This window comes from Sceloporus undulatus, chromosome 4 (genome assembly GCF_019175285.1).
Source record: "Sceloporus undulatus isolate JIND9_A2432 ecotype Alabama chromosome 4, SceUnd_v1.1, whole genome shotgun sequence".
Classification (NCBI taxonomy): Eukaryota; Metazoa; Chordata; class Lepidosauria; order Squamata; family Phrynosomatidae; genus Sceloporus; species Sceloporus undulatus.
This window is the reverse complement of record NC_056525.1, coordinates 153,388,790-153,401,598: the sequence shown is the minus strand read 5'-3', so window position 1 is coordinate 153,401,598 and position 12,809 is coordinate 153,388,790. Positions and strand designations below refer to the sequence as shown.

The following is a 12,809-nucleotide window of genomic DNA, read 5'->3' as shown; positions in this document are numbered from 1 at the left end:
TTAAAGTTAAAACCAATGTGTTGATAGTGACAGTGAGTGGATGAGAAATCACAAGAGAGAGAGACCATAAGGAAGCTAGCATTTAGCATGGTGCCCCCAGGGACAGTTAGGAAGTCAGATGCTGAGATTCCTCAGATAAATAGTCCACTTAACTGAAACAGAATCATTTCTGTAAGGATCAGTATCAGTTCTGGGCACCACAATTCAAAAAGGACATTGAGAAACTGGAGCGTGTCCAAAGGAGGGCGACAAAAATGGTGAAGGGTCTGTTTAAATATTTGAAGGGATGTCATATTGAGGAGGGAGCAAGCTTGTTTTCTGCTGCTCCAGAGACTAGGACCCGGAGCAATGGATGCAAGCTACAGGAAAAAAGATATTCCACCTGAACATTAGGAGGAACTTTCTGACAGTAAGGGCTGTTTGACAGTGGAACACACTCCTTCTTTGGAGTGTAGTGGAGTCTCCCTCCTTGGAGGTCTTCAAACGGAGGCTGGATGGCCATCTGTCGGGGATGCTTTGATTGGGAGTTCCTGCATGGCAGGGGGTTGGACTGGATGGCCCTTGCGCTCTTCCCACTCTATGATTCTATACAAATTAAAAATGTAAATGTTCATTTGTTCAGTCTTAAATTTCCGAAAGGTCTTCGTCGATTGCTTCGAAATTTTGACACAATGTTCCATTCGAATACACTCATGTTTTTATATACTGAATATGTTTTTTCATATATAGATGTCACACACCTGTGACAGGTAAAAATATGTTTGTTTGTTTTTAAAACAGAGCCATGTGTTGGACATAACAGCAACGCATGCTATACTAAATGTTCAATTGGCGTTGCAATCACCATCAACAATGCTCAGGGCTCGTCTTTAGAATTGCGGTTTAGATCTAGACACGGATTGCTTCTCACACGGACAATTATATGTTGCGTCCGCACTGCGGAAATAACCCAGTTCGACACCACTTTTAACCTCCATGGCTCAAAGCTCAATGGATATCTGGGTTCTTGTTGTTGTTGTTTTACTTTTGTGAGGCATTTAGCCTTCCCTGTCAGAGAGCAAACACACAACAGAAAACCCAGGATTCCATAGTATTGAGCCATTGCAGTTAAAGTGGTATGGAATGGAACTGGATTATTTCCACAGTGTGGACAGCAGCCTCAGAAACCACTCCAGGCCTCCTCACACGCCCGCTATTTGTTTTGGACTTCAGATCCCAGAAGCCTCAGCCAACATGGCCAACGGTCAGGAATTATGGGAGTTGTAGTCCAAAATAATCTGGAGGACCAATTTGATGACATCCTGCCATCCTTGGTGCCGCCCCCTCCGTCCAAGCCGACCAATCGCCATCCCCGCCCAGCTCCACGGGAGGCTCTGATTGGTTCATGCGGAAAGGTGCGGGTACCCGGATGTCCATTAGAGTGGGCTGCTTCGCTCTCCTCTGAGCCCTGTCTCGCCATTGTCTCCGCGATGGAGGGCGAGGAAGGAGCGTCAGCGACTGTGGCTGCGGAGGAGAGGAAGGAGCCGGCGCCGGCTTGGAAGCGGAGGAGGCCGGTCTGCCTCCTGGGCGGCTTCCTTGGCGCCAACCTGCTCTTCTGGTGAGACTCAGGGCCCGGGATACGCGCAGCCTCCACTGCCTCCCCTGCTTTTCCCCATCCTTCCCCGGATTCTCTCTCTTCTGGGCTATGCTTCGAATGAATGCGGGGGGACCTCAAGGGAAAGAGTGCCTCTGAGCATGCGCAGAGTGGGAAATTGGGAGAAAGGCGGGGATACATCCAAAATAAACAAACTCGATCCAGAAGGACTGACAGTGGGCTTCTCGTTAAATCGGATCTGGAGTCACATCTTCAAAAAGCGTTGCTCCATATATATATATATACCATTGCTCCTTGTGTGTGTGTGTATATATATAATATAAAATCATTGCTCCATATATATATGTGTGTGTGTATAATATAAAATCATTGCTCTCTCCCCCCCCCTCTCTCTCTATATATATATATTTAGTATACAGTACACACACACACATATATATACACGCACACATACATTACAGTATATTATATTGGGAGACAAGTGAGATATAAATATAAGATAAACAGACCTGACCCAGAGAGCCTGCCAGTGGCTCCTCAAGCAGGCCTTGGAAGACCCCCTCTTCGGATCCAAAGTAAGGCTTTTTAAACACAATTGCTGCAGATAGATCTGTCTGTCTGCCTGTCTGTCTGTCTCTAGTATTTGGGGAGAAAGGTGGGGTATAAAGCCAATAAATAAGTAAATCCAGTCCAGAGGGACTGACAGTGGGACTCCTTAGGAAGGCTGTGGAAGTAATAGACCCCCTTCTCCATGCTGTAGTAACATTTATTTAATCGCTGCTGAAAATATTATATATATATAGACATACAGAGATATTATATTGGGAGAAAAGCGGGGTATACATCCAAAATAAGCAAACTTGATGCAGAGAGTCTTAAGGGAGGATGAGGACATTCAAGAAAAATATAGGACATGACCAAATAATAGCTGAAAACACTCATATAAATATTCTTCTTAGTCAGGCTCAAAATGGGTATTTTGTAACTCCTCCTGGACAGAAGGCTGAAATGTAGGACATGTCCTGGAAAAAGAGGAAGGCTGTGGTTGTTAACTGCCCTCTAGTCAACACTAATTCGTGGCAGCTTTGCAGGTGAGATGCTTCCAAGCCCCCCTGTCCTCTCCTGCTCTGCTAAGGTCCCATAAATTGATCAAGTCTTTCCATCTGCCATGTGGCCTTCCTCTCTTTCTGCTGCCTTCTACCATTCCTAGCATTGTCTTTTCTAGTGATTTATGGCTCCTCGTAATGTGACCAAAATACAACAGCCTCAACTCGATCAGCTTGGCTTCCAAGGAGAGTTCGAGCTTGATCTGTTCAAAGGCCCAACTGTTTGTCTTTTTTGGTTGTCCACAGTATCTTCAGCACTCTTCCCCATCTCAAACAGATTGATCTTCCTCTTATGTATATAGTCTACTAAACTGAGACTGTCATACTTTGGTCTTTGGCCACATCATGAGAAGGCATGACTGATTAGAAAAGACAATAATGTTAGGAAAGGTGGAGGGAAGTAGAAAGAGTGGAAGACCACATGCTAGATGGATGGATTCAATTGAGGAGGTATGAATCTGCAAGAGCTGAGAAGAATAGTGGAGGACAGGGAGTCTTGGAGATGTCTCATCCAAAGGGTCGCCATGAGTCAAGATCGACTTGAAGGTAGTTAAGAACAAATCTGTATATGTACTGTATATAGTTGGCCCTCTGTTTTCTCAGGGGAACCGTTCCAGACACACACACACACACCCATGAAAATGGAGGCTTGCGCATGTTCAAGCCCCATAGGCTTGAATGGGGCAGGCCCCTGTGTGTGTGGTCCAGGCGTGCACACCATTTAAGATAGCGGAGGTTGCCCCACCACGGATATTCAAGGGCACTTATCTCAGATCTGCAAGTTATGAGGGATGACTGTATAATACTGTCTTTCTCTTGTTTTCTCTCTCACAAACACTACATAGGCAGAGCCTTATTAAACTAGGCGAATCCCACTCAGAAACGGAGTTTAAAAGTAGAAAAAAACCACAAGTGTGGGAGGTTTTTCAGACAATGTTTCTCCCAAACAGAAGAAGAAAGAAAGCGAATGGAAAGTGGACAAAAAGGACAACTTTTTACTTTTGGGAACTTCCCGAAAGTAAAAAGGTGTTGTTTTTGTTCACTTTCCATTCGCTTTATTTTCGTGTTATTTCTGTTTGGCGGAAAGACGTCTGAAAATCATCCTGCATTTGCAAGTTTTTTCTACTTCTAAAATCCCATCCTAGGCATAGTGTATGGCTTCTCTCTCAGCTTGTATAATCCTTAAAAGCTGGTGGCCTTCACCTTGCGTGATGGTAGTGAAATCCATAATTATGGAGATGTAAGAGACTTTTTCTCTCTCCCTCCACAGTGGGTAGCCACAGTTGTCTTTCCTTTCCAGCTTCTAGGATAAGAAATGTACTGCTCAGGTAGACTTAAGTCTCTTGTTCCTAAAGCTTAAGCTCTGCCCACCGTGTTATTTTTGCATAACAGCTGCTAGGTATTGTCACAATGCTTTTTATAGTGTATCTCAAGCAAACTCTTCCTTCCCTTTTGTGTCTTGTTTATAAAACACGGTAGTGTTGCAATATGTTTTCCCAAGAAATAAATAGAAGCCCCTAGGAATGAGTGATGGAAGGCAGGCTTTTGGAAGCCATAGGGGAGTAAAGAAATTGCATTAATGAAATGGATTTTGCAAACCACACATTACAGAAGCGGAGTTGACTGTGACTTGATGATGCTAGAGAACATCAAAGGTGCCTAAAGAATGCTTAAAGGGAAGGAGTAGCCAAACCTGACACAGAAAAATTGAAATAGTACTGAGAGAGTAGCTACAGGTTGTGCAGGTAATATGGAGCAGTGGTTGCCTTGGGGGGAATAGTGATTCTTTGAGTGAGGCAGGGACTTCAGTGACAATATCTTGAGTTACATGATCCACTTTTCCTGGATTGTAACAAATCCAATTCATTAATCTGATGTTATTTTTGAAATTACGGAGCTCCCAGCAGGCCTCAGTACATGCCTGGCGAGTTGTGCTGGCTTCTTGGGTCATGGGTTGTGTAGGTTTCTGTAGCATGGAGCCATGGCAATTAAAGTGATGTCAAACTGCTTTTTCTACAGTGTAGATACTCCTTGGGTCTGCGCTAAACTGTCTGTAAATTATTTTCTAGATTGGAATGAGCTTTGTGTTTCATAGTTTCTATCTTAAATTCCTTAAACGACCAACAGTTTTACTCAGTTTTGTGAAATCTACTACCAAGCCTCTGGGATAGTTTTCATTGTGAATTAGACTGGTTTCAGCCCACTTGCATGAATGTTTTTGTTGTGACTTTTCTTCCATCTGCTGGAGGGAAGGCTTTAAATGTCTGTAAATGTCAGGTCCCTAGTGTTTTTCATTAAAGGGAACATCTGCTTTTATAAAGGCATCCAAAGCTGTCAACATTATTTTATTAATAATAATAAAAAATATTAAAAATGGCCCTTCCCCCATGTAATGTTTCTCCTGTAATGAGTGAAGTCTACTGATTAAGAGAAACATACCATATATACTCGACTATAAGTTGACCTCATGTATAACTCGAGTGCAGGCTTTGGGGCCAAAATTATGGATTTTGATACAACCCATGTATAAATCGAGGGTAAAACCTAGGGGCAAGCAACAAAGGATGTAAAGAATGAAGGAAAGGCAACTGCCAAAGAACACTTCTGTTTTCCTGTCCAAGCATTCAAAAAGGCCAGTAGCAGCACCTCAGTGGAGAGAATAGAGGAGGTTGGTGTTTCTTTTAGATACTCCTAGGATGGAAATAGGAGATGGGTCTTATTTTGAGTTAAGGTACAGCACTTGTATTGACCCATGGATAAGTCGACCCAGGTTTTTTGAGTCATTTTTTTACTCAAATTTCTAGACTTATACATGAATATATATAGTATGTCCCTATTTTTCATATAATTAATTATGTTACCCCTTATTACTTAAATCCTGATTGGTTTTAATTTTTTTAATGAAAGACAGGACTCTTTCAATTAGTTTTCACAATATTAGCAAAATTATAAAAATGATTTACAAGCTGTCGTTTTAAACAGGTTGCTTTCAAACTGTGCCCAAACCGTTTTCCTAAACAGGGTTGGGGAACTTGTGAATCTGCAGTTGTTACTGGACTGCAGTTCTTATGCTTTCTCATCATTAGCTATGCTGCTTATGTTTTATGGGAGCTGCAATCCAGCAACATCTGGAAGGCATAATTTAAGAAGTAACATGTTGCTTTTTCAACTGACAATTCCAAGCTCTTGGTTTCTGTATTGTGTAAAACATCAATAGATCTTTCAAGATGAGTTTGAAACTCCCTGGTATTTTAATTGAGGTTAAAATAAGTATAACTTAGGGCTTGTTTAATCTTTTGTGCTTTGTAACAGGACTAGACTTTGGACTGGTAGAAAGTCAGTATTTCAGGTATTTATTAGGATAACCTAGTTTTGTCTGCGCATTGCAGTGAGGTGTGCTGGTAAATCCACACATGTTGTACTAGCCTGGTTGTGCATATAGGCAGTTGCACCAATTGGAATCTTCCTTGGATGTTGTTGTTTATTCAAGGAAGATGGGTGGTAATGGGAGGGGAGCAATCTGTGCTGGGCTCCCATTATGGCGCTTCCTTCCTTGACAGGTTCATTTGGTGCCGCTGTGGTTGCCTTTCTCAGTGGTTAAAAAGTATTTTCAGATTTTCTTTTAATTGTCTCTAGGTTGCGCTAACTAATGTTTTAATAACAATTTTGTGTTTTTAATGTTGCTTTTTTCCTGCAAATGTTTCTTGCATTCCTGCGATCATAGATTCTTACACTTACTATAAAAGTGATGATTTTCATTAGAAGGACAATATATGACATTCTAAAACAAAAATAGAAGAATAAAGATACACGGTATTCATCATACTTGGTGATACAGTGGCCATGTTCGGACTGTCATACCATGGCTTATTAAACTGCTGTGTATATGAGCCTTTAGCCTTCCTGGAGCGTCCTTGTTTCTTTTTTCATGCAACTGTGATGAATCCAGGATTTCATCCTTCATCCTAACTGAAAACCTGTGGTTATTAGCTTTAGAAAACATTGGTTTCTTTTTTAAAATAACCTTTATTTAGAATAAACAACATATACAAATAAACAAGTAAACAAAATCAAAATATTTTACCATCTAAAATAGCATAAAAGTCCTGTATATCAATCATAGCCTAATATATCCTACCTACACTTATAATCTATCCATGATTAAAATAATTATAATACAAATCATAATGATTATATAGTGGAGCCTTGCCTTACATGGGGATCTGTGTAAGGCAAATCCCACATAAGCTGGAGCCCCATTCAATAGAAAGGGGCTTGTGCTCCCGACGCACACGTATGGCAGCCACATGCGCCATTCATTTAGGTGATGCGACTTCTGCATAAACAGGAAGCCACATATGGTGTGCCCGTGTATGGAGCAGGTGCACTGTACTAACTGCTATCAAACTGGAGCTACTTTACATTCATCCAACCAACTTATACAGAGGGGAAAAAACCCTCTATATGTATATCTTATTTCCATATTTCATCCTTCTTTTACTTCCCCCTTCCTCTCCCTTCCAGTGACTTCCTTGCACCCTCTACTATACAGCTCCTCATTTCCATGCATCCTTTCCTTCCCTTCGTACCCATCCTTCTCTTTCTCCATACCTTCAGCTACTTACTCATACCCTCACTCACTTCCCGCATACCTGCTTCTACCACTCATACACTGACTTCCTCCCTTGCCTTTTCTGGTAGAAAACATTAGTTTCTTGAATCAACTTCAGACTGTGCTATAAGACCCAGATTTGTACCATATCTGGTAACTGCCATTTCCCAGTTTGAATGAAAAGTAAAAGAATAGTTCAGGGATTTTGTGGTTCAATGATGGATCTTGCAAAGGTGTTTTGTGTGCAGGCATTATGTTTCTACATATTTTAGCTTAATAAACCATGATGCTCTAAACCAGGCTGATGAGGGCCTTAGGATGGAAAAAACCAATTATTAACTTACAAAAGCTTTCCTGCCTGGTTGCATAGAGATAATTACTACTTGCCATGCGTGTTCCAAGCCTGATTTCAAATACTAGGTAGCAAGTTTCCTCCCATGTCTACTTACATGTCTTTTTAGTGACACACACTTTGGTTGTTTTCAGTAAATGTTTGTGATTTGTCTAGAACTGTAAAATTTCCACAAACTTTGAAGCCATGGAAAAACCCACTTTTTTCCTGCCTTTTGGAAGATAAAACCAGAAATTGTCATAAAAATTGGAAAATGTACTATTCAGCCTCCTTTTAGTTTGTTCTGTTAATGATATATCATTTATTATATGTAACTTTGCATAAAATTATTGAAAATGTAGTTAATTCAGAATATAATTAAAAACTGATGGTTTTCAAATTTTCATTTTTTGCTTCAAAGGCTGTAGTGGGGGGGAGGTATCCAAATAAAACGTTTATCAGTAAACAATATCAGTAAAATAGAGAAAAAAATGTGTCTAGTCAAGCAAACATAATGCATTAGTTTCCACAAAATGAACTGAAAAAAGGAAACCAAGATCAGGAATTACAGTGTTTTGACACTGTACATTGGTTGTTGTTTGTTTGTTTTTAACTCCCCTCAAGTTGATCCCAGCTCATGGAGACCCTATGGATGAGAAATCTCCAAAACTCCCTATTTCCCACTGCTCTGCATAGGTCTTGTAACTCATACCTGTGACCTCCTTAATAGAGTCTATTCATCTAGCATGTGGCCTTCCTCTCTTGATACATCGCTCCCCCGTTCCTAGCATTATTGTCTTTTCCAGTGAGTCATTCTTTGTCATAATGTGACCAAAGCCTCAGTTCTGTCACCTTGGCTTCCAGAGAAAGCCTGCCTTTGCACTTTCTTCTATTTTTTCCAGGTCTGTGGTATTTTCTGCTAGTAGTATGGTGTCGTCTACAAACCTCAGATTACTGATATTCCTTTCTCCTATCTTCACTCCTCCTCCTTCTGTGTCCAAGCCTGCTCTTCAAATGATATTTTGTGTATACAAGTTGAAGAGAAAGGGTGAAAGGATGCAGCCTTGCCTGACCTCTTGGCCAATTGGGAACCATTCTGTTTCTCCATATTCTCTTCTAACAAGTAGCCTCTTGTCCTAAGTACAGATTTCTCATCAGGACTATCAGATGTGATGGCTTTTCCATATCTTTAAGATATGCTCTTTCATGATCTGTGTGGTCGAAGGCTGCACATGCTGATTTTCTTTTCAAATTCTTTGGTGTGCTCCATTAGCCACCGCATGTTTGCAGTGTGGTCCCTAGTATCTCTTCCTTTTTGAAACCAGCTTCTACCTCTGGGTACATAGTTTGGAATAATAAACTTCCTCTTGCCTAGTTTTTTAGAAATAATTCTAGAGCACAGATAGATGAAATGTCTTTAACATTTCATTAATGTGTACACTAAAAGCCCAACATCACTGTTTTTAAAACCTTTATGTATTATTATTATTATTTGTGACACTCCTCTGAGTTTGCTCTATACCAAGCTATTTCCTCCACCCCTTTTTTGTGTGTGGGATTTGTGGAGTTAATTTTGAGTTGACTGGTCTTGTCGCTGAGTAACAAAAACTAAATTTTGCCTCTGTTCATACTTTCTAAGTTCCTTTTAATGGGACAGCTTCGCAGGTTACTAACTCGCAAAACTGCTGACTACCATGCTTATCTAAAATTACCTGTGTTAGTCATTTGTAGATTTGCAGGAGAAGGGAGGAACCCAAGCTTCCTTGCTGAGCTGTCAAGAAGCATCTTTTAGTTGCCAAAGGCAAGCAGCCATTTGTAAACACATTCTTGTGATCTTCTAAGACAGGAGTGGAAATCATGTGGCCTTCTAGATGTGGTTGAACAGCAGCTTCTCACATTTCTGACCACTAACTATGCTGGCTAGGGCTGCTAGCACTTGTAGTACTGGAAGCTGACTTGATTTTCATCCCTGTTCTAAGAAGAATTTCTACATGAAAGAAGGCAGGGAGGCAAGAGAGAGATCCAGATGTTCTGCTTTTCCTTTAAACAAGAGGTTAATAATAAAAGAAGGAAGCAGCCAATGTTTGGTGTGAGAAACATAGACATGTATTCTTTCTAATGTTAGGTTTTTGTGAGTCATAGGCCTACAGAAGGTTTGACTGATAAAAAGCCTGTGTATCTTTGATAGCATATGAATACCAGAATACAATTTTTTCTTTTGGCTGGGAATAATTACAGGGTTGTTCTTTATGGCTGAATGAGTTAACTACATATAGAATGCAAAGTTATATGATTACCCCCTTTTGCTGTTTTCCATAAGAGAGTAAAGTAGCTTTGGAAGATGATCATTTGGGGCAGAGAAGCAGGAGATGAGAAGGTGTACAACTGTTTCCTACCTATGATTTTCCTATCCCAAAAGACATCACTTGAACATTTGTTAACAAGAGTTTCAACTCTTGTTATAAGGGTTTCAAAAGTGAGTCTTCCAAAATACTGGAAGGAGAAAATAATCCTTCCTCTGATTTCTTCTATGGGAATAGAGTTGGATTTTGTGGACTGTAATTTAAGTATATCATAAGGGACCATATCAGCATCCATGACAAACTGCGTTGTAAGAATCTAATTTTTCTGTCTTCATTTTGTTAGTAGTTTTGTTCAGCCCAGATATACCCATGCATAAGTGGGGTTTTTAGAAGAAGTTGAAAGTGACTGCTTCAATCAAAGGAGATGCTGTTCTTACAGCAAATGATAAACTGCCTATGTCACACTGGTTGTATCATTCTGGGCTCCAGCAATAAGTATATTAGATTAGACACAAAGCTATTGTAGCTTAAGATGCTAACTTTAGAACTTTAGCCAAAGGATTTGCATGTACCTTTAATTCAATAAACATTTCAGAATGCATTTCTCTAAATCTGATTAGAAGCTATATATACACTTCTTTTATTTATTTGTATTCAGCAGTGCACATCTTTATGTTTCTGTCATAATTTGCCCTGAACATATGACAAGGTTAGATAAAAAGGAAAGACAGTGGCTGCAGTTCTGCACATAGACTATATAGATCTAATTCACAATAAATGGGATTTAAGCAGCCTAACTCTGAGCATGATGGCAACTCTTCTGTCTACTACTATTCTATTTTCAGAGACAGGCTACACATTATTACACATCACAACAGGGCTGAGCAAGTTGTTGCCCTCCAGATGGTTGTGGACTGATATTCTCATGGGCCATAGCCAGTGTTGAACAATGATGGGAGTTGCAATACAAGTACATCTGGACAGCCACATGTTGCTGACTTCATTGTTCATTCTTGTTAAGGTAAACCGACACAAGAAAATATTTACTAGATCAATCTGCAAGGTCTGTGTAACCCTGCATCCTGCTCCTCAATAGGCCAAGCAGATGCTGATTAGGCAACTTGCAAGAAATACTTCCGGATAATACTGTTTCTGGCTGTTGCTTCCCATCAGCTGGTATTGATTGGCACAGTAACTCTAAAACTGGATAATAGCTACAAATTTACCTAATCTTGAGAAGCCTTCTAAGTTTCTAAATTTCAAAATTAGTTACATGTTAGATAAAGACATCCATTCTTCCCCCCCTCCTTTGTTTTCAGTCATATTAATTGGTTCACCTTGAATTGTAACCATGTGACAGAGGGAGACATACTTGTCCTCCCCACTTTACATTAAACTTTACATCATTTTATATACCACTATTATGTCTAGCCTCTTTCTCTCCTCTTATCTGTTGTCAAGAGCCTGGAACCCGGTAATATTTCTTGATAGGGAGTTGTTCTTTTCTCTCTCTCTCAACATTATCCTATTTCAAAGGGAGTGCCCAAAACTGTGCACAGTACTGTATTCCAAATGTGGTTGTGCCATAGATCTGTGTATGAATTAATGTTGCGATAGTCAGTTTCTTTCCCAATGACCCTGGCATGGACTTTGAAGTCTGCCATAAATTCAAGGTGTCTTTTGTTTGGTTGCCTGCCCTCTCTCTACCTTAATTGCCACCATCCTTGGCTTGGAGGGAAGGTAGAGGCAGGCACAGCTCCACCATACCTAGACCCAGAAGCAGATGGAGGACCCTCTCTCATTTAAACTGCCACTGCCCTGGCTGCGGAGGAAGAGAAGAACCAGCAGTATCAGTTGGACTTGACCATCTTCCCCACTGCCGTTCCCTTCTCCTTTTGTGCCATGTCTTTTTACATTATAAGCCTGAGGCCAGGGAAGTATCAAATTAACAATCTGTAAACCGCTCTGAGAGCCTTTGCGACTGAAGAGTATAAATACTCTAAATAAATAAATAATAAATAAGTAATATTTTATCAGTATATATGAAGTTATATTTTTAAATGTTATTTTATTAAGTTACAACAGTCATATGTTAAGATCAATATGCAAAAAAGTTTGGAAATCTGAATATGGTGTTGGGAACTTGAGACAGAGTTGGGTTTGTTCTTTTTCCATGTGTCATTACCAACCTGCCTAATAATTTTCATGGCTTGTGCTGTCTAGAACCTATAGACCAAAATCCTGTAGTGGCAAGTGACCTATGTAGTAAACCATAGCATTAACAATTTGACAGGCTCTGTGTTCATGTAGAGAGGTACCCAAACTCTTTTGCAAGCAAAAGAATGATAGAGGAAGAGGAGGAGCCTGCATGCTACATCTGGAGGTTGGCTCTGAGTTTTCCATTTCTTGAATACTTTCCTTTGGGAGAGCCTTGCAGCCAATTCACTATGGTAAGGTTGGCTGCAAAAATTGTCTGTTTGCAATTTGGAATATATCAGGGCTGATGTATATGGCAACATTGACTCTAGATCTAGGGTTCTACACTCAACCTTGGGAGAGTGATCTATGTGATTGAGCTTCACTGTCATGGACAAATCAGATTTGTCCTCCAGACCTCCATTGAATTTTGCAAGCATGATGGAACAGATTTGATGGTCTTCCCCTAAAAACTTACATATCTAGATGGTTTGCTGCTGTTAGTCCTGCTAAGACCTTCCTCTATATCTAACATGAGGCGATGACATGGCAATGGATATGGTTGATCTCCAATGTCTTTGGCTAAATTGCACATCTGTATCAACTCCTCACTATTATGCAGTTACTGCATACATAGCATAAGACTTGAGGTAAATATCATCTAATA

The 12,809-nt window shown here is 40.3% G+C and overlaps 1 protein-coding gene across 1 annotated transcript in view; it reads left to right on the top strand.

Annotated features, from left to right (window-relative positions):
• The first annotated feature begins 1,454 nt into the window (after nt 1-1,454).
• RETREG1 (reticulophagy regulator 1) overlaps nt 1,455-12,809 on the top strand; it is a 57,880-nt gene continuing 46,525 nt past the window's right edge. Inside the window, exon 1 of the mRNA XM_042462370.1 lies at nt 1,455-1,597. Within this exon, the coding sequence (XP_042318304.1) occupies nt 1,470-1,597 (128 nt within the window). The 5' untranslated portion in view covers nt 1,455-1,469. The remainder of the gene's footprint in view (nt 1,598-12,809) is intronic.